Source organism: Gekko japonicus, unplaced genomic scaffold, assembly GCF_001447785.1.
Source record: "Gekko japonicus isolate JY-2015 unplaced genomic scaffold, Gekko_japonicus_V1.1 scaffold614, whole genome shotgun sequence".
In the NCBI taxonomy this organism is placed as follows: domain Eukaryota; kingdom Metazoa; phylum Chordata; class Lepidosauria; order Squamata; family Gekkonidae; genus Gekko; species Gekko japonicus.
Window position 1 is genome coordinate 508,404 of NW_015161421.1, and position 22,631 is coordinate 531,034.

General features: G+C 48.6%; 1 protein-coding gene across 1 annotated transcript in view; it reads right to left on the reverse strand.

Moving 5' to 3' along the window:
• Positions 1 to 22,631, reverse strand: part of DCC (DCC netrin 1 receptor) — a 591,220-nt gene that overhangs the window by 180,435 nt on the left and 388,154 nt on the right. Inside the window, exon 12 of the mRNA XM_015428299.1 lies at positions 5,096 to 5,191. Coding sequence (XP_015283785.1) covers positions 5,096 to 5,191 — 96 coding nt within the window. The remainder of the gene's footprint in view (positions 1 to 5,095; positions 5,192 to 22,631) is intronic.

Consider the following 22,631-nt stretch of genomic DNA (forward strand, 5'->3'; position numbering starts at 1 on the left):
CTGTTTGTAGTGCAGGCGTTTGCTGGTCGTCCAGTTTTTTGGGGGCCGGGTAGGAATTTTTTCACCCCTTCCTGATTGGCATTTGGAGGGGGTATTTTTCGCCTACCCTGCACTGCGGCAGTGATGCAGGTATTTATGAGGGCAAGTCGAGTTAGTTCAGTCGGTCACTTTCATTTTGGCAGGTTGCTATGCGGTATACAGATTGCGGTCCGGTGAGCACCAGCCGACACCCATATTTGGGTTGAAGGGGTCCTGTGAGTACAGCCTTTGTGCCTTGCGGCATGGGGCGGGGAAAACGGACTGCCTTCGGGACGGCCCTGTTTAGGTCCTCTCTTTGAGCCTCGCGGCTTGGGGGATGGGGCTACAGGGTTGTCTTGCAATGGCTAGCCGGCCGGATGGTAGCCCCTGCAGTGGGCTCCCACCCGGGGCAGGGTGGCTCGCCCTATTGACATAGGTAAGGGAGGGGTCCTTGACCTCTGGCCTTGACCATAACGCAATTCTGTTTTGCCCTTGCCGTTGGTTCCAGCTAAAGTTGTCCGTTAATAAAGTGGCCCTATAGTTAAACCCAACACTTGTGTCTGCCTCATTATTTCTGGCTTGGGGGGCAAACAAATGGATATATAATGCTTCCTTGCTCTTTTGCATGCAGCAAAAAGCTCTCTCCACCTGCAAAAGGGATCTTGCTTAAGGACATCAATCAAAATTGCTTTTCACATTCTGCAAGGAATGGCCTTTTCCAGAGATGACCCACTGGTTCATGTAAACGCATATTACCTACTCCAATTGGCAGAAGCTGCAGCTTTCCAGGTATTCTGATAGAGACCTTTTTTTTTTTTTTTTGCTTAGTCCTGCTACCCAAGATATTTTAAACCAGAGTTGCCTGGAGTTGGACCCGGGACCTTTTTACTGGCAAAGAATGAACTCCGGATTGAGTGAACACGCCCCCATATTACAATTGCTGCAATTCCAACTGTTTTAAGGTGCTTAGGAAGAGTAACATTTGAAATCTAGTATAATAGAATCATAGAGTTGGAAGGGGTCTCCAGGGTCATCTAGTCCAACCCCCTGCACAAGGCAGGAAATTCACAAATACCTCCCCGTCACACACACCCTGTAACCCCTGCTCTATGCCCAGAAGATGATAAAAAAACCTCCAGGATCCCCAGCCAAATTGGCCTGGAGAAAAATTGCTTCCTGATCCCAAAGTGGCGGTCAGCATTTCCCTGGGCATGTAAGAGAGGACCATGAGAACTAAGCACTGATGGAACCCTTCCTGCCCTCTCTCTCATGATCTGCCTAAGTTCACAGAATCAGCATCGCTGCCAGATGGCCCTCTAGCCTCTGCTTAAAAACGTCCCAAGAAGGAGAGTCCATCACCTCCCCAGGAAGCCTGTTCCACTGAGGAACCACTCTGCCAGTTTGGTGTAGTGGTTAAGTGTGCGGACTCTAATCTGGGAGAACCGGGTTTGATTCCCCCCTCCTCCACTTGCACCTGCTGATGTGACCTTGGGTCAGTCACAAGCTCTGGCACAGCTGTCCTTGAAAGAGCAGTTTGTGTCAGAGTTCTCTCAGCCCCACCCACCTCACAGGGTGTCTGTTGTGGGGAGGGGAAGGGAAAGGAGTTTGTAAGCCGCTCTGAGACTCCAAGTGAAGGGCGGGGTATAAATCCAATCTCCTCCTCCTCCTCCTCCTCCTCCTCCTAATTAAGAACCTTGTGCACAATGTATATGCAATGAGGCATGGGAAGAGGTGTGGATGATGGGCGCCATTCTCAGTGGTAGGGTTGCCAAATCGTTTTTACCTTGCAACGGGGGGCTCCCGTTCGGCGTCCTCAGCACGCGTGCAAAGCCTGCGCGCACCACATACACGTCAGCCGGATGTGACGTGATGACGCCGGGCACGCTGGGGCGGGGCCACAGCCATTTGAGGGGAAAACATAGAGTTTTCCCCTCAAATGGCTGTGGCCCCGCCCCCAGCGTGCCCGGCGTCATCACGTCACATCCGGCTGACGTGCACGCCGGGGTGGGGTTTCCCCTGGGGCCCGATTCCGCGGTGGTGGAAATCGGGCCTCCAAAGCGGGGGGAAATCTACCCCCCCGGGGGGATTTGGCAGCCCTACTCAGTGGCAAAGCCATAAAGTCATAGTGGAGTGCAGGGCCGGTGTCAACATATCCTGAGATTGGGCAACTGCTAAGGTCCCAGTTTCCTGGTGGGGCCCACTGCCACTGCTTTCCACCCGCTCAACTCCCCTGCTTCCATCAACTTGTTGTGAGCCCTCCCGCCACCCACACTCCTAGATGCATGTACTGCCCAACATTGTTAGGGAAGGGTGGGTGAGCACTGGGAGGACTGGAAAATAAGCAAGTGAGTGGGAGGAGGACAGATGGTTAGGTAGTGGGGGAGGAGAATGAAGGCAGGTGGACCGGGAGGTTGAGTGGCAGGATACAGTGGCAAGCAGAGGAGGGGAAGGGGCCCCCTGGAACTTTCTGCCCAGGCCTCACTGAAATCTGGAACTGGCCCTGCTGGAGTGTCATCTGAGAGTGAGACTTCTAATGCCCGACCAATGCTCCCTCTAAGCTGTGGAGTCTTGTGAGCAAAAATTCTACTTTGTGAGTTGCTGGCATTAAAGTTGTGAGCGAGCGATTTGGCTGCTCCATAAATTAGTTTTCTCTGGAGCCATCCTTCCTGAGCTAAGACAGAAATGTGTGATAAAAAGTAAAGGTAAAGGTTCCCTTGCTCGAAAGCCGGTCGAATCCGACTCTAGGGTTGTGGTGCTCATCTCTATTTCAAAGCCAAAGAGCCAGCGCTGTCCGAAGACGTTTCCATGGTCATGTGGCCGGCATGACTAAACACCAAGGCTCACGGAACGCTGTTACCTTCCCACCGAAGTGGTACCTATTTATCTAGTTGCAATTTCTTGCTTTCGAACTGCTAGGTTGGCAGGAGCTGGAACTAGAGATGGGCGCTCACTATGTCATGCGGCACCCGGGTCTCAAACTGCTGAACTACTGAACTTCCACAGCCTGCAGTTCAGCGTCTTAACCACTTGAGCCACCGCAACTCCTAGAAATGTGTGAACCAGAGGCTAAAAATCCATGAGCTAGCTCACACTAACGCAGCTTAGAGGGAGCACTGTGCCCAACCCTTATCTATGTCTCTGACTATTGCTGGCTTCTACTACCAATTAATTTTAATATAGTAAAAGTTATAAATGAAAAGAGAAATAATAAAACTAGGGTGGTTTTTCCCCCCTCCAGGATGCTGACAGTATTAGAATTGCTCTAATGTAGCCTTTAGACATTCGAATTATGCTCAGATCTGGCATTTTGAAAAGTAATACTGCTCGAGAGCATTGTCATAAGCCCGTATGTAGTTTACTGTCACTAGGGAAAATGTAATACATTTCTGAGAGGTATAATGATTTCATTTTGCTCTCTCGCTGGCCTTTCTATTTAAATACAGAGAAAAGCACAGTTGACTTATTTTAGCACAGAGTCTAATTTATCGGAGTTGGTTGTCATGGCTGGAGTAAAATATCCCAACAGTATTGGTCAGCATTGTGCATCAGAAGGGTGATTCATATGTTACCAGACAACCATGCAAACTGCTTCTGCATGACGGGTCACTTCCATAACATCTGTAAAGTGGAATCACACTGAGTGGGTGCAAAGTTTGGTTTCTGAGCAGGAGCAAGAGACACATATTGCTTCCTCCTACTTCATTGCCAATTGGGTCCAAGCTGACCCCATTGCCCCAGGGGTATAGCTTGGACCCAGTTGGTGGTGGTGTGAAGAGCAGAAGATTTGGGGACTGAGTGAGCCCCAGCTGTGCATCAATACCCTCCTTGTTGTGTTACCATAAGTAGGGATGGGCATGAACCAACTCACAAACATAAATTCGTGATTAATTTTGGCCAGTCTGTGGTTTGCAAACCGAAGTTCGTAAACTGAAGAGCCACCATGAACTTCCACGAATTTTAAGGCGTGTGAAGCCATTTACACCCCTGCTTTCTGCTCCTCACAAAAAAAACAAAACAAAAGCTGTGTGGTGGGGAACAAAAAGCAAGGGTTTAAATGGTTCCAAGCCATTTAATTAATTATTTAATTAATTATGTCCTGTCCTCCCCTTTGAACCCCTGCTTTCTGCTCTCCACTGCTTTCCATGAACCAACCTCCCAGTTTGTATTGTTTCGTTGTTCGGCCATGAACAATGAACCAAAGCAAGTCACAAAAAGGAGGTTCATGCCCATCCCTAACTCTAAGCAACCACTTATGTGGTTTGGACACAGAGCCATCCCTTCAGGGGCCCTTCTCACAGGAGGAGCTCACTGACATGTATCTTTACCCCTTGATGACTTCAGAACTCCATGATTTGAATATGCAGACCAGCCATTATAGACCTAACATCACAGACACTGTGATACATCACTGTTTACTGTTGTTCATCACCCTGAGCCCTGTGTATTCAGGGAAGGGCGGTCTATAAATTTAAAGTATAAATAAATAAATACATAAAAATAATAAAACTGCTTTATATCTCCTGAAATGCAATACTTTTCAATGAACTCGATTCAAAATCAAGGGATGGGTAATCAAATGATAGATAAGAGCCAGTGCTCATAGTCTCTCTGTTGTGTGAACTCAGTGCATGTGAACATAAGAAGAGCCCTGCTGGATCAGACCAGTGGTCCATCTACTCCAGCATCCTCTCTCACACAGTAGCCAACCAGTTTTTTTTTTTTTTTTTGTAGGGCATAGAGGCTGAGTCCTTTCCCTAATGTTTCCTCCTGGCACTGGGATTCAGAGGTTGACTGCCTCTAAATGTGCAGGTTATCTTTAATCACCATGGCAAATAGCCACCGATAGACCTCTCCTCCATGAATTTGTCCAATCCCCTCTTAATGCTGTCTATGTTTGTGGCCATCACTACATGCTCTTGCAGCAAACTGCACATTTGAATCACTCCTTGTGGCACTCATCAATGAAGTTGCTCCAGTTTATGATTCCACTTACTTTCCATGTTTATCAGTTTCTGAACACGTTCAACAGTATGGCAGAAACATGGGTCAATAGAGCAGCTCAGCCAGTTTGACTCACCTGTCAGAGATCTGGTGGTGGCACTCTCATAGAGAGGGACTCCCTCCCCAGCGTTGTTAAAAGCTTTCAAAGATATGACATAGTGGGAACTCGGTTCTGTAGAGAAAGCAAACGTGACACCATCTGAGTTAATGTTTTGAAGCAGATTTTGGCAACAATCGTCTGCGCATCTGCAGGATCAAAGGCAATTCTAAAAAAATAATCATATTTAGGACTACCATGTCCCCAATCAATCCCCTTGGAAGATGAAAGAGAACACATTGATTACAAGCAACTAGAGTTGCCAGCTCTGGGTTGGGAAATACCTGGAAATTTCGGGCAAGGGGCTAGAGGAGGCTGGGGTCTGGAGAGGGGGAACTTCAATTGGGAACAATGCCATAGACTCCAAATTCCAAAGCACCCAATTTTCTCTAGGTGGACTGATCTCTTGTAGACAACCAGAAAAAAAAAAGACGGAACAGCACAGAATCCCTGTCTTTGTTCATTTATGCTTATTTTTCGCTCCTTTAGCAACTAAGTAGAGGTGGCAACTAAGTAGAGGTAAAGGAGCAAGGACGATTGACTGCTGAAAGAGAAATAACAAAAGCATAAAGACAAACAAAAGGAGGAGAAAGGTAGTGTCAGACCCCCCAGTCCAGTTACTCTCAACAACTCTCTCTTGGCAGTGATAAGTTTGGTGAGCCGGTGAACCAGTTCGGTGTCGTGGTTAAGTGCACGGACTCTAACCTGGGAGAACCGGGTTTGATTCCCCACTCCTCCACTCGCACCTGGCTGGATGACCTTGGGCAAGCCGTAGTTCTGATAAGAGCTGTCCTTGAAAAAGAGCAGTTTCTGTCAGAGCTCTCTCAGTCCCACCTACCTCACAGGGTGTCTGTTGTGGGGAGGGGAAGGGATAGGAGTTTGTAAGCCACTCTGAGACACCTTTGGGTAGTGAAGGGTGGGGTATAAATCCAATCTCTTCTTATTCTTTATTGAGATATATATATGCAAGATCCAAAAAGTCACTGTGTTAGAACTGAAGACTTTTGGCGGGTACAAGCTTCATATAGATAATTCGAATGAAAGCCCCTTCCTTCCCCAAGCATACGTCGCATTCATACCATGCCTAACGTTGCCATCCCAACTAAGTGAAAGATATATGTCTTGGTTATCTGCAGCTCAAGCTGGCACAGAGAAGCTCTCAAGGACACCTTCCCCTGGGAAAGGGAAAGGAGGTGCGACTTGTGAAGAAAGTTATGTCTTCTAGAAGCAATGGTCCCATTCTCTCATTCATTTACTCAACCCCCCTCCCCTTAGGAATTCCCTCCCCCCAATAACTATGGCAAGCAAAGCAAGCAAAGCATAGCATGGTTTGACCAGTGGCCAGGAACTCTACAGCCCCCCCCCCAAAAAAAAACAGCTCTCTCTGTTTCTGTTAGGTTGTAGGAGTCAGAATTCTTAAAAGCAGGGCTATTTTGGGGCAGGAACGCACAGGAACAGAGTTGGCCATGCCCAGCAGGAACTCATTAGCATAATAAGCCACACCCAACATCAGAAACTCATTAGGATTGGCTATATTAGGGGTGTGTGGCCTAACATGCAAAGGAGTTGCTACAAAAACAGGCCCTGGCTTTGGACAACAAACAAGGTAAACAGAATAAGCATCAAAAGGTGGGTGTGGCCGGATGACCACACTTCTGGTAACATGTGGGTGCAGCCTAATAGGCTATGAGTGGTGCTGTCAAGGGTGTGGCCCAATATGCTAATGAGTTTCTGCTGTTGGGTGTGGCCTATTATGCTAATGAGTTCCTGCTGGGCTTTTTCTACAAAAAAAGCCCTGCTTAAAAGTTAGAACTTGGCTATGTGCTGCTTCTTTTCCCGTCTCTAGCCAGCCTCTTAAATGCTGCTTAGACCAAGGGTCCCCAACCTTTTTGAGCCCGCAGGCGCCTGTGGAATTCTGACATGCTGTGGTAGACACAGAAAATGGCAGCTGCAGAAGGCAGAGTCACGAAATGGCTGCCACAGCTTAACTTCAGTCACACAGTGAAGAGAAGAAGAGACTGGATTTATACCCCACCCTTCACTCGGAGTCCCAGAGCGGCTTACAAACTCCATTCCCTTTCCCTCCCCACAACAGACACCCTGTGAGGTAGGCAGGGCTGAGAGAGCTCTTTCCAGAACTGTCCTTGAGAAAACGGCTGACAGAACTATGGCTTGCCCAAGGTCATCCAGCAGCTGCAAGTGGAGGAGAGGGGAATCAAACCCGGTTCTCCCAGATTAGAGTCTGTGCACTTAACCACTACACCACACTGGCTGTCGTGCTATGGGGACAGCTGCTGCCAAAACAACCTTTTAAAAATCTGCACAAGCAATCCAATGGCCAATCAGAAGCCTTCCTGGGTCAAAGCCCCACATGGCCCCACTCACTTTCTAAAAACACTTGGTGAGTGCTAGGAAAGATGTTGGCAGCCCCTAAGAGGACTATGTTTGGGACCATTTCAATAAAAGAGGTGCCTGTTTCTTTCCAATCCTGCAGTACACATGCTATATCACTGAACCCATACTGTCCTTCAACTATGGTTAATTGCTGCTTTTCCTCCTGAATGATGGGTTTGCCAACCTCCAGGTGGGACCTTGAGATCTCCTGGGAATATACCTGATCTTCACACTTCTGAAGTCAGTTGACTTGGAGGAAACAGCTGCTTTGAAGGGTGGACTATATGGCGTTACACCCTCCTGAGGTCTATATCCTCTCTAAACGCTACCTTCCTCACTCTCTCCTCACCCAAATTCTCAACCCGGAGAAGGCAACCCTACCAAGCCTCTAGTAATTTATTCGGAAAAGGAGATGTATTCATAATGGCCATTTTAAAACTTTCCATCTTACTGAGAGCATTTCAGCTGCCTAAATAATATGGAATCCTTTGACTTGATTCCCAGTTGCGGCATATTTCATTACTGTGTAGCAGAAGAAAGGTTTGTAATGTACAAAGCATTGCACTGTATTGTCAAGGGATTCAGGCCCACATCTAGAAAAAGAATATTTGTGCTGTTTGACTGCCACTGGATTGTGAGTTTTCCTTTTCACAATATTTTATCTGTTCGAAGATGAGCTGAATTCATTTAATGACTCATCCGACGTGTGAAATACACATATGCGGAGGCTGATTCAGTCAACAGTTCCTCTAAATCTCACTGCGTTCCATGGAAGAGGTAAGCACGCGCTTAAATCTCCTTGGAGTTGCCAACCTCCAGGTGGGACCTGGTGATCTCCTAGAATTACAGCTGCTCTCCAGATTTTTAAATTTATTTTTGTTCACAATTGAAATACATAGTACATAAGTAAATAACATTTTAAAACAGTGAAACAACATTTTTGAGCTGCTCTCCAGATGACAGAGATCAGTTCCCCTGGAGTAAAAGGCTGCTTTGGAGGGTGGCCTCTATGGCACTATACCCTCCACCCCAACCCTGCCTTCCCCAGCTTCCATCCCCCAAATCTCCAGGTACTGTTGCGGGCCAGCCTTCTTTAGCTGAGGATCACTCAGCTGATGCTGATAACATACCCTGTCAGCACCTCTGAGACTCAACCAGCTGATGCTGTCAATGACCCTGCGATGGCGGAGGCAGGTCCTAGTGCCCCAGTTGCCGAGGACAGCACGCACTCCAGCCCCATGAGCACTGGGAACACGGAAGAGGCAACCTGGAGAGGCAGCATCTCAACAACCCAAGATCTTGGGGAAACTTTACAGGCTACCTCTCCTCCTCTTTCCCCAGAGCCGGGGGAATGCAGGAAGAGCAGGTGCACTTGGAGCTCCGCGAGAGGAGGCGGAGCACATGCCTCGCTGCCCAGTGACTGCCAAATCAAGAAGAACACCTGGGGTTTATGAGCCAAATGGATGGCTCGCGCTCTCTCTCTCCCAAGCAAGGAGACCCAGCTGTGAGCTGCCAATAAAGGACAGGGCTTTAGAGGGGTAAGGCGTGAGAGCAACTAAACACCTTTCTGGAAACAGGCCACCACACTACCCGGACCTGTTCCTGTCTGCAACTCCTGAACCTTTGGCTTCGATCCCGGACCTGCTTGACTACGCCTGCTTCTTGGACCCTCGGCTGACTTCCCCTGTGTATGACTCTTGGACTGAACGCTCAACTTTGCGTTTCTAGTTAGTGATTCTGTCTCGTCCCCTTGGTCTTGGTTGAGTCTGGTCTGACCCAGGACAGGTACCTCCCAACTCAGAGCTGGAAATCCTCTATTAAATATATGTTCCATGTATCACTGTGACTTTTAAACATCCTAAATAGGGTGTAAAACCCCCAGATACGGTTGCCAGCTCCAGGTTGAGAAATACCTGGGGATTTTGGGGGTGGAGCCTGTGGAGGGCGGGGTTTGGGGAAGGAAGGAACTTCCAAGGGGTATAGTGCCCTAAACTTCACCTTCCAAAAGAGCTACTTTCTCCAGGTAAACTGATCTCCGTCACCTGGAGATCACTTGTAATCCCAGGAGATCTCCTGCCACCACAAATTACAAATTATGTGAAATCGTAAGAGAAGTTGAACAACCAACACAGTGATATAATTCAACCAATACAAACTATACAGACAACCGTGATACATAATTACTAAGATATTATTCTATGAAAACTTTTATGTATTTACTATAAAGATTTTTTAACATTAATAGATTTTCACAATACATATAATCAGGGCTATTTTGGGTCAGGAACGCACAGGAATGGAGTTCCGGCTGGCTCCCAAGTTGGCCACGCCCAGCAGGAACTCATTAGCATAATAGGCCACACCCAAAAGCAGAAACTCATTAGGACTGGCTACATTAGGGGTGTGTGGCCTAACATGCAAAGGAGTTCCTGCTACAAAAAAGCCCTGGGTTTTGACAACAAACAAGGTAAACAGAATAACAAGCAAAAGGTGGGTGTGGCTGGATAACCACACTTCTGGTAACATGGAGGTGCGGCCTAATGTGCTAATGAGCTGTGCTGTTAGGGGTGCGGTCTAATATGCTAATGAGTTTCTGCTGTTGGGTGTGGCTTATTATGCTAATGAGTTGGGCTTTTTATACAAAAAGAGCCCTGCATATAATTCCTCCATAATGAACGAAGTGCTGAGGTCAAATAACTGTCCATATAGTCACTCTGAACTTCTAATTGTCGACTTCTTCATCCATTCAAAGTTCTGTGTGGCAACCCCTCCTCTCGGCAGTCAAAGCCACATAATTTCTCCACTTCTATTAATAGCATTTTGTTCATCATGGAGGAATTAGATGTATTGCTAAAATCTATTAATGTTAAAAATCTTTATAGTAAATGCATGAAATTTTCATAGAATACTATCTTGGAACATAAGAGAAGCCAATGGCCCATCCAGTCCAACACTCTGTTACACAGTCACCAAAAATACCAGGTGCCATCAGGAGGTCCAGCAGTGGGGTCAGGACACTAGAAGCCCTCCCACTGTTGCCTCCCCCCCAAGCAACCACGAATGCATCACTTGTGGATCCCCAAGCATCGAGAATAAATCCACGTTTTAAAGAAAAGCAAAATTTATTTCAAAGCGTTGAAGACATACTCAAACACGTTCTTTGTTAGAACTGGGGATACACAGTTAGGTCAAGCATAATAAAGGAACTTCAAACAGATACAGATCCAATGAATATCTTTCCCGCTGGCGGGCTAAGGAAACGGTTGCGCGCCCAGTACATGAGAACCAGGCAGAACATCAGACAAAACACAGGTGCAGTAGTCCTGGGAAAATCAATAGGCAAGCATTACAGCATCTTCTCCCCCACACAACCTCCAGCAGTTATCTTTTGCATTCCAAAGCAGGAACAGGATGATAGAAGCCAAGCCGGGTGTAACAGGGAAAGGATATGTACACAGAGGTCACAGAAAACAGAATGGCAGCTTGCTGACACCGCTAAGGGAGCTTGCTGGTACCTGATTGGTTGGTTCTTCCTGGGCTTCCAATACGATTGGCGGGATTTGGATCCTAGCCCAGGACGAAGCTTTACATGACACTTCAACGAGGTGATTTACATACACGTTATGCATTCAATGGCAGCTATTGAATACATTACACTTTATTGCTGCCTGTGTTAGCTCTGATGTATATTCCACTCCTCCTGAGTGCAACGTTGTCTAGGAGAACTTGTAAAATTAATTCTGGGATTGGATTATGCATGGTTTCTTTAAATTTCCCGGGCATTTCCCTTTGACTGTCTATTTGAAAGACTGTCTTATACATATGCCTTGTCAAAGTATGCATTGATAAAACATTGCAAAAAAGCAGGAGAAAACGGAAGGAACCTGACTGCGCCGTGATTCTTTATCTTTAATGTTCAACTGATGCAATGTGCCCATATTCTCCTGGGCATCGGTGCCAGAGTTCATTGGCCGTGAAGAGGGGAGAAAAAGAGGTGAAGAAAATGAAAGACACACCAACCATGTGTGCCCTGTTCTGTATTCCAAAACATGGCAGGATAGAAAAAAGAGTAATGGAATATTCCTAATGCTTCCATTCCACTTTGGAAACAAGACTGGGTAATTCAGAACTTCAGAATCTAAGGAAAAATTCAGATGAGGATTTCAGAAGCAGTTCCTTCTAGTAGTGGCTTTCCATTGCCTTTCCTGTTGGAAATATGTGTGTTGCAAGGTCTAAATCCAGTCATTATAGGGTTAATGTGTTTAACTTGTGTGCTATTGTTTAGACTGACCTGGAAGGGAACGTGGCACAAAGCTCATGGGGAGAAAGCCCGGGAAACTGGAGCCTATTTACTAACAATCATTGGTTAATGCAGGGCTTTTATGCGGCCTGTGAGTAACCAGTGGGAGACTGCTTGGGGGGAAGTGGATGGAGCCACTCTGACTGTGGCTTCAGCATGGCAGAACAACCTCATCCACAGCAGTCAAGCAGCGTGGGAGCGTCTGCCCAGTGCTGCAGTACTGGTTTTCCAGTCCACCCATATGGGTTTTCCTTTGCACCCCTCTCCCAGCTCATGGGGCCTTCCAGTGAAGATACACCAAATCGGAGCTTATCAGCTGCTGTCCTTTATACGGTTTAGATCTCTGGTGCCTGGCATTATGTTTTATGGCACACATGGCCTGGACCAACAAAGTGACATTTATGTCAGAGCTGGCCTTTGTAACAAATGAGTTTGGGTTAATGCATTCAGGTGATTTCCTTCTAGGATCAAGAAGAAAGAAGAATCTCCATTACCAACTGTGTGGTGCAGTCTGTCTGTTATTTGTGCTTGTAACAGTAAGGATTTAAGTGTTTGTTGTTTTGTCGATTTCCCGTGCACCCTTCCCTTTATAAATAAAGATTTTTACACAGAAAGAATATGCCTCCTCTCCAGTGGACAAAGATCCATTGCAAGCTCTGAATATCTAACTATTTTTACCAACTTTCCCAACATTTCCCACCTTTGCAGCTGAAGGCAGGTTGAAGCCCCCAAACCCAAGAATATCACAAAGTTTATTAATTGTATTTATTTATTGGATTTATATCCCGCCCTCCCCGAAGGCTCAGGGCGGCTAACAAAGAGGCACAAGTGCCAAAGTTAAAACAGATAAAAACAGAATAAAACAATACAGTACAAAACACTAAAATGTTGGTGCTCTAGATGTCACAAAATCAGTGGTTGCAAGATGGGGGTCTGGTAAAAGTTATTAATTCCAGGCCAACAACGTACCTCCTAGCAACACAATCATCCCATCTTCATCCAGGAACGTCTCGCACCCCATTGAATATCCGCACAATTGATGATCGAGGTGCGATGATGAGGGGTAACGATGGTGGAATAATGGTGGCGGCGGCTCCTACTCAAAGGCCTGGCGGAAGAACTCCGTCTTGCAGGTCCTGCAGAACTGCGCAAGGTCCCGCAGGGGCCGGATCTCCTCTGGGAGCTCGTTCAACCAGGTAGGAGCCGCCACCAAAAATGCCCTGGCCCTGGTAACAGCAAATTTGATATTCCTGGGGCCTGGGATTACCAGGAGATTTTGACTCCCCAGTTGTAGTGCCCTTGGGGGAACATGTGGGGAAAGGCGGTCCCTTAGGTAGACTGGACCCTGGCCATATAGGGCTTTAAAGGTAAGAATCAGCACTTTGAAGCGGAACCGGTACGCTATTGGCAGCCAGTGCAGCGCTTTCAGCACAGGCCGGATGTGCTCCCACTTGAAGAGACCCATCAACAGCCTGGCTGCAGCATTCTGCACTAGCTGCAGCTTCTGGATTTGCGACAAAGGCGGCCCCATGTAGAGAGGATTACAGTAGTCTAACCTTGAGGTGACCGTTGTGTGGATCACTGTGGCCAGGTCATCATGGTCAAGGAAAGGGATCAACTGCTGAGCCAGCCGAAGGTGGTAAAAGGCCGTCTTGGCAGTGGCTGCCACCTGGGCCTCCATCATTAAGGAGGAATCCAGGAGCACATCCAAACTCCTAACCTTGGACACTGGCACCAGAGGCGCCCCATCGAAGGTCGGGACAGGGAGCCCCAGCCCTGAACTGATCTGACTCAGACCCAGGACCTCCGTTTCTGCCGGGTTTAGTTTCAACCGGCTCAGTCTGAGCCAACCAGCCACAGCCTGCAACGCCCGATGAAGGTCATCCAGGGTGGAGTTTGACTGGCCTCCCAACATCAGATAGAGCTGGGTGTCATCTGCATATTGATGGCACCCAAGCCCACAACTCCGGGCTATCTGGGCAAGGGGGCGCATATAGACAGCACCCCCCCTGAGGTATCCCCCACTCAAGAGGATGCCTCCGGGACCGCTGATCCCCTATCACCACCCTTTGTCCCTGACCTTGGAGAAAAGAGGCAAACTATTGAAGGGTGAGCCCCTGAAACCCCACGTCAGCGAGGCTGTGGGCCAGCAACTGGTGGTCGACAATATTGAATGCGGCCGACGGATCTAACAACAACAGTGCCGCCACATCACCTCGATCCAGATGCCTACGGAGGTCATCTGTCAGGGTGACCAGCACCGTCTCCATCCCATAACCTGGGCAAAAGCTAGACTGGAAGGGATCAAGGATAGAAACGTCATCCAGAAAGCCCTGTAGCTGTAACGCCACTTCCCTCTCAATAAATAGGGCAAATTGGACACCGGCCGATAGTTGGCCAATTCGGCTGGGTCCAGAGATTTTTTTTCAAGACCACCGCTTCCTTGAGTGCCCCGGGGAACCGTCCCTCCAAGAGGGACTAGTTGACAATCTCCCGCAGGGCACCTTGGAACCCCTCATGGCCCGCTTTAATGAGCCAGGAGGGGCACGGATCAAGGTCGCTTGTGGTTGGATGCAAAGATACGAGCAATCTGTCAGCTTCCTCCAGGCTGAGTAGGTTGAAACACTTTAAACCCGGAACCAAAGACGTGCAAGGGGCCTCAAGTCCGCTCACTGTTTCAATTGTGGCGGGGAGGTCGTGGCGGAGCGCCAGGACTTTATCTGCGAAATAGCTCGCAAAAGCCTCGCAGCCGATGTCCAATTCCCTAGCATTTTGCCTGCCCTGTGGCAGAGCTGTCAAAGACCGAATTGTACTAAATAATTGGGCTGGGCGTGAGCTAGCAGATGCAATAAAAAGAATGTGCAGATACATACAATGTAAGAACCTTGTAATGTATCCAGTTCCGATCGCGTGACCAGCTTCGGCTTCACGCGGTCAAGCGCAAACGTCGAGCTTCACTCAGAGGAACAATGGACTATGCAGATCCTAGCCCGCGCCTATCCGAGGGCTAGGCTCCTGGCTGAGAGCCTATGGGACTCTCGGCCACTGTAAATAACCTATTGGGAAGGGTGTGTGTGTTCTGTGTCGTGGTTTCACAGGGGATATAAGCCGGCCTGCGAGCCGGCTTAGGTTGTCTTGTTCTGCTCTAAATAAAGTACGTTAAGCTGAAATCACTCGTCCATCTGCGTACTTTTCAAACCTTGAACAGCAAGGATAAAATAATAGAATCTAAACACATCGCCGAAGCACTTTTACAAGCATCGGTTCTCTAAGTCCAGATGTTACATGAGTAGACTGAGTCCAAACAGTGTTTCCAAGTCCAAGGCTGGTGCTCTGGGCAACAAGACCCACCTGGTCTAGAATCAAGAGGTGAACAATTGTCACCACCGATGGCCTGCCTTGTTGTTTGGGGAACTTAGCTATGTGGCAGGGGAGACGAGAGGGGTACAGGGATTGCACACCACTTGTATACCAGTAGAAAGACTCCAGATTTGAAGAGTATGAAAAAGCGGATGCCCATAAATATTTTAAACAGCACTTCATTAGGAGATGTTTATTAAAGGTTTGGGAAGAAGTGATGAGAACCAGGCAGAACATCAGACAAAACACAGGTGCAGTAGTCCTGGGAAAATCAATAGGCAAGCATTACAGCATCTTCTCCCCCACACAACCTCCAGCAGTTATCTTTTGCATTCCAAAGCAGGAACAGGATGATAGAAGCCAAGCCGGGTGTAACAGGGAAAGGATATGTACACAGAGGTCACAGAAAACAGAATGGCAGCTTGCTGACAATCACTTGCCCCAGACTAAGAGTTCCTACCTATACCTTGTGGCTAACAGCCACCAATGGACCTCTGCTCCATATGTTTATCCAATTCTCTCTTGAAGCTATCCATGCTTGTAGCCACCACCCCCTCCTCTGGCAGTGAATTCCATGTGTTAATCACTCTTTGGGTGAAGAAGGACTTCCTTCTATTCGTTCTAACCCTACTGCTCAGCAATTTCATTGAGTGCCCATGGTTATATCACGGTTATTTGCATAGTTTGTACTGGTTGTACCACTTGGAGGTAGGCAACCTACTCCCAGGACCTCCCATACGTTCCGCGGTTAAATATTTTGCACCCCCTAAAACAACACAGGCCCCTGCCACACGGGGGGGGGGGGAGCACGGGCAAAGTGTGGCTTTTGAAAGCCGCACCAAAAGAGACACGCGGCGGCGGGATCACATAGATCCCCTGAGCCGCCGCGCAGTTCCTCCCCAGCACGGGGGGGGGACCCACTGAAGGCAGAGCGCAGCAGCCATAGTGCACATGTGTGCGCATGCGCAGTTCGACCTGGAGCCTGGATAGCTCCGGACAACGGGCGCGCCGGCAATCTTACAGCCGCGCTTGATGCAGCGTTCCTGGTAAGTCCTCCTCTGTAGGAGGTTCTTTTTTGCAGTGGGTTTTCCAGCTTTAGGGACTGATCGGGGACGGGTGCGCGCTGCTTCCCAGATGTTGCGGTGAGATCACGCCCATTTGCTGCGCCCCTGATCCATCCCTCTCCCAGGCCAAAACCTTACGTGTGACCGGGACAACAAATGACTTTTTCAAAAAAGTACAGAAGTAAAACAAGTACATCTAATTCGACCAGTTTACTACGGTTAGTCTTGATTAGTATTGGCTTCCTGCACAGTTCGTACTTCCTGCTTCTGTTGGAGGCTGTGTATTGGCCTATAGTGCATGCAGAAACTAATTATCTATTTATGGCTGGCCCATAAAGTCTGTAATGAGTGCCTTCCTATCAGGCAGTCCTCCAGTCAAATTTCCTTTGAAAGGGTTTTGATTTTACACAGTACTGCCAATTCTAGATGACAGTGCCTGCTAGGCAGAGCAGCCCTTTCCCAACACTTGCTATCTGAGATCTTTTAACTAGAGATGGACTCTGGTACTTTCTATGTGCAAAGCATGTGGCCCAACAGTGAATGTCACCAGCTTCCCCCCCCCTCTCCAAAATCTCTCCCCTGCCTTGCCACTCCTAAATGGATGCTGCTGATGCTCTTTACAGCCCCACTGTAGCTCAGTGGTAGAGCATCTGCTTGGCATGCAGAAGGTCCCAAGTTCAATCCATGGTACCCCCAGTTAAAAGGACCAGATATCAGGTCAAGCTAATTCGTCCAAGTAGACACTACTGAAGCCAGTTTGGTGTAGTGGTTAAGTGTGCGGACTCTAAACTGGGAGAACTGGGTTTGATTCCCTGCTCCTCCACTTGCACCTGGCTGGATGGCCTTGGGCAAGCCGTAGTTCTGATAAGAGCTGTTCTTGAAAAAGAGCAGTTTCTGTCAGAGCTCTCTCAGCCCCACCTACCTCACTGTGTGTCTGTTGAGGGGAGGGGAGGGGAGAGGAGTTTGTAAGCCGCTCTGAGACACCTTCGGGTAGTGAAGGGCGGGGTATACATCTCTTGCCATAGTTCTGTCAGAGCTGTTCTTGAAAAAGAACAGTTTCTGTCAGAGCTCTCTCAGCCCCACCTACCTCACAGGGTGTCTGTAGTGGGGAGGGGAAGAAAGGAATTTGTAAGCCACTCTTAGACTCCTTTGGGTAGTGAAGGGTGGGGCATAAATCCAGTCTCCTCTCTTCTTCCTCTTGATGGACCAACAGTCTGATTCAATAGGGCAGTTTCATATGTTCAAAATCTGTCCAAATTGAATATTTCAGACCTTCTTTGGCAGGGCACGCCACTGAGTCCTCCTGGAGATGGCTGGCTCTTCAGCTTGCTTCACACAATATTCTGAAGAAACCACAATGCAAGTCACTTAGAAGCAAAAGTGGATCTTTTTGTTTTAATGCTAAGTAGGGTTGCAAACTCTGGCTTGGGGAATTCCTGGAAATGTGGGGGGGGTGAAGCCTGGGAAGGAGAGTTGGAGGAGGGGAGGGAACTCAGTAGGGTTGTGAGTCAACGTTCCCTCTAAGCTGTGGAGTCCTGTGAGCAAAACTTCTACTTTGTGAGCTACTGGCATTAAAGTTGTGAGCGAGCAATCTGGCTATTGCATAAATCAGTTTGCTCTGGGGCCATCCTTCCTGAGCGAAGGCAAAAATCTGTGAGCTGGAGGCTAAAAAAACTGTGAGCTACCTCACACCAACTCAGCTTAGAGGGAACACTGGCTGTGATACCATAGAGTCTATCCTTTGGAGCTGCCATTTTCTCTAGGGGAACTGATCATTGTAGTCTGGAGACCAGCTGTAATTCCAGGAGACCGCTAGGTTTCACCAGGAGGTTGTCAAACAAAATATACACACTATGTAACCCTCACCAGGAAATTGTCAACCCTACTGCTAAGTGTGAAAGTAATCTGTTCCACATTTCCAGACACACTAAGCTGCAAGCATGTGAGAGGATGTCTGAAGAAGAAGAGTTTGTTTTATATCCTGCACCATTCACTACCCGAAGGAGTCTCGGAGCGGCTTACAATCTCCTACCCTTCCTCTCCCCACAACAGACACCCTGTGAGGAAGGGGAAGGGGGCTGAGAGAGCTCTGAGAGAACTAAGGTCCCAGTCACACGGAAGGTTTTGGCCCGGGAGAGGGATGGATCGGGGTCGCAGCAAACGTGCGCGATCTCACCGCAACATCTGGGAAGCACCCGTCCCCGATCCGTCCCTAAAGCCGGAAAACCCGCTGCAAAAAAGAACCTCCTACAGAGGAAAACTTACCAGGAACGCCACATCAAGCGTGGCCGTGGGATCGCCGGCATGCCCGTCGTCCGGAGCAATCCAGGCTCCAGGCCGAACTGCGCATGCGCACACATGCACAGATCGGCTGCTGCGCTCTGCCTTCAGTGGGTTCCCCCCCGTGTGGCAGGGGCCTAAGACTGGCTCAAGGACACCCAGCAGGGCTCATGTCTCTCAAAGTGGCTTACAATCACCTTCCCTTCCTCTCCCCACAACAGGCACCTTGTGAGGCAGGTGGGGCTGAGAGAGTTCTGAGAGGACGGGGACTGGCCCAGGGTCACTGACCTGGCTTCATGTGGAGGAGGAGTGGGGAATCAAACCCGGTTCTCCAGATTAGAGTCCTGCCACTCTTAACCGCTACACTAAACTGGCTCTGTGTCTGGGGACATCATAGCCACCATGTGACAGGAAATGCGGAGGCCAGAGCTGTCGTTGTGAAGGCTAGGTAGGAACAGTCTGAAGATTTCTGGGAATTACAACTGATCTCCGTACTACAGAGATCAGTTCCCCTAGATGGATACTTTGGATAGAGGACTGTATGATATTATACCCTGATGAAGACCCTCCCTTCCCAGGCTCCACCCCCCCCCCAAATCTCCAGGAATTTCCCCACCTGAGTTGGCAGCAGCAGGCCAAGAGAGGTAGGGACAAGAAACACAAGCTAAACACTAGAAGACCTACAGAACAGAGGGGGGGGGGGGAAGCTAAGTGTCAGAGCCATGGAGGAATCCTCTTCACCTACTGAGTGACAGCGGCAGGGGCCATTTCCTGCAGGAGCGCACAGGAGCGGAGCTCCGGCAGTAAAGGGCCCAGGGGGCGGGCACATGCAACAAGCCCCACCCCCTGCTCCCAGCAGCCCACAGTCAGAGCAAGAAGCAGCCAGGTAAGTTACAGAGCTCCCGCCGGCCCCTCTGGTCCAAAACAGTCCAGTGGCACCTTTAAGACCAAGTTTTATTCAGGTACAAGCTCTCCCTCCTCTGCGAGGACAGATCTGCATGTTCCCCCCCCCAATAACTAGCAATCCAAAACAGTCCAGTGGAGCCTGAGCGGTGGGTGTTGCCTTCTGACACACTTCTGGTGATGTCAGGGGGCTTGGCATATGCAAATAAGCTATGCTAATGAGCTCCTGCACCTCTTTTTCTACGAAATGACCCCTGGACAGCGGTACCAGCTCTGGGTGGGGAAACACTTGGAAATTGGGGGGGGGGAATCTGGGAAGGCCAGGATTCAGGGAGGGGAGGGACTTCAGCAGTGTACAATGCCATAATGTCCATCCTCTAAAGCATCCATCTTCTCCCGGAGAACTGATCTTAGTCATCTGGAGAACAAGTGTAATAGTGGGAGGTCTCCAGGCCGCAGTGTTAGCAGTCAGTTCTAACACGCATTTGGATAGCTGGCGCACAGAGAGAAAAAACCAGACACCCTTCATACCTAAACATCACCTACAAATAAAAATCATACACTGACTGGCCTGAAATTAGGTTTGCCACTCCCCCCGGGGGAGCAGGGGTTTGCCCACTTTAGGGCCCCCCAATCCACCGGCCTGGATCCAACTGGCGGGGGGAACCCCACCACTAAAGTGCTGGGATCGTGCCAACATGCCCGGCATGGTGATGTCACCTGAAGGTGTCATCATCGCACCGGGCACGTTGCTGGGGCATTGCTCTAGCACTCAGTCTAAAAACTCTATGGTACCATAGAGTTTCTGGCCGAATGCTAGAGAGTCTCCCCGGCGACGTGCCTAGAGTGCTGATGTCACTTCTGGGTGACATCATTGTGGTGCGTGCAGATAGCACATGTGTCAGAAGATCCCAGAAAGGAAGCTCCGTCCCTCCCCGTTGGCAACAGCTAGGGACCTGGCAACCCGACCTGAAATACCAGACCAGAAATTATTGTCAGCAGAAAAGTACAAACAAAAGGCAAGAGCCTTGGGAAAACATTTGGCAGGTGCCTCCGGAGAGGCTGCTGTGCAGATAGTTCTTCATCATCCTAAAAGTAATGCATATTTTACAACAATGGCTTTCTCAGGAAAACAGCCCCCCCACCTTGAAGTGGTTTCTTTCATTCCTGGCACTGAATTCCCTTCTGGGCAAGTACAACACTGTTAGCATTTTGACAGCACCTCGAAATGTCATGCATCCTGCATTTGGGGTCATCGATGCACATCAACTGCCATATCCTAGCTCCAGGAGGGCTATCAAAGATCACTCAATACCTTGATCTCGCTCTGGGAAAAAAACTATTAACCATTTGTCCTAGTGTCTGGGAACCTTCCTGTACACACATTAAGGATATTATTTCAGGGGCAAACCTGTCACATTGCCTGAAGGTACATTTTTCCTACAAATACATGAACCCAGCTTCAGTACCCATTCTCTCAGTGGGCAAACTGCGGGAGAGCCAGTTTGGTGTGGTGGACAGGAGCGCGGACTCTAATCTGCGAGAACCAGGTTTGATTCCCCACTCCAACACATACAGTTGCTGGTGTGACCTTGGGTCAGTCACAAGTCCTTTCAGAGCTGTTCTCTCAAGAGCAGTTCTTCGAAAAGCTCTCTCAGCCCCACTTACCTCACAGGGTGTCTGTTGTGGGGAGGGGAAGGGAAAGGAGTTTGTAAGCCGCTCTGAGACTCCTTCAGGCAGTGAAGGGCGGGGTATAAATCCAATCTCCTCCTCCTCCTCCTTCTGTCTCCACAGACCTGAATCTTCGAGACAGGTAAATATAGGCTACCCTAAACTACTTCCCGCTAATTCCTTTATTTCTCGGTTAGCCCTTGTTGTGTTTGTATAGTATGCTTTTATGTGTGGATGCTATTCTTCATTAGTTTTCTGTAAAACTCTATTAGTTAAACATCAGCCTGGCTTATTTGAGAGTTCTCTAAGGGAAGGGCCCCGTATACAAAGGTGAAGATTCCCATGTTACCCTCCTCTCGCCATATAATTTCCCTAATCAGTTAATTATTAGACCATTTTGGGTAACAGCGCTTAGAGGCTGGCAAACCTGGTGAGCAAACTCATCTCACGGTCCTTTCTGCTTCTTCAGCATACGTGGCAAGAGTGGCATGACGGTGGTACCCTTGCTCTCTACCATAACACACACAGACTGGCAACAGGGCCTTTCAAAAGACAAGCGGTGTTTTTTCACCCTGACCTGGATAGCCCAGGCAAGCCCGATCTCGTAAGTTATCAGAAGCTCAGCAGGGCCGACCCTGGCAAGTCTTTGGATGGGAGACCTCCTTGAAATACCAAAGGTGGGAGGCAGGGGCAGGCTTTATTCAGCCACCTCTCCAAATATCCTCCAGGCCCTCAGTAGGGGTCAGTCACCAGAGCTCACTATGACTTCCAGGTGTGCACATAGTCACCAGAGGTCACCATGACTTCCAGGTGTGCACACAGTCTGTTACCAGAGGTCACCATGACTTCCAGGTATATATACACACATGCACAGACACACATATGAAAAATACAAAATAATAATAATAAAGAAGACAAGCAGTATTTTTTTGAAGCTCCTGACCCAGTAGGTGAGGTTCTGTGATCCACATGAAAGTCCCAACCCATCAGCTGAAGACTACTCTTACAGCTATTTCTGGTGGGAAGGCAAGAGAAGTTCTGCTATTGACCAGTGTTACGGTCACAGAAATGTGACAATCTTTGCTATTCTGGTGTGTTCTCCTCATTTTCGAACCACATAATGAGAGAAATCACAGAAGAAAAGGAGGACTGAGAGACTGGGGTATTATGTTGCTCCTGTGGCTATTTATAGGGGGAAAAGACAATGGATGTTTTTCTGTTTTCTCCCAAGAGATCTGGTCATGGGCCATCTATCTTTTTCCAGGAGAGACGTCGGCTGGTGTATTTCAAAAATGCAAATTGTCACGCAAGACACTAAGTGTGGGTGAAAAATCCAGAACGAGAGTACATGCTTGAAACTCCTTACCTGGCAATAATGAACCATGTTTTTTAAGGGGGTAAGAACATAAGAACATAAGAGACGCCAATGTTGGATCAGGCCAAAGGCCCATCCAGTCCAACACTCTGTGTCACACAGTGGCCAGAAATACCAGTGCCATCAGGAGGTCCAGCAGTGGGACCAGGACATTAGAAGCCCTCCCAC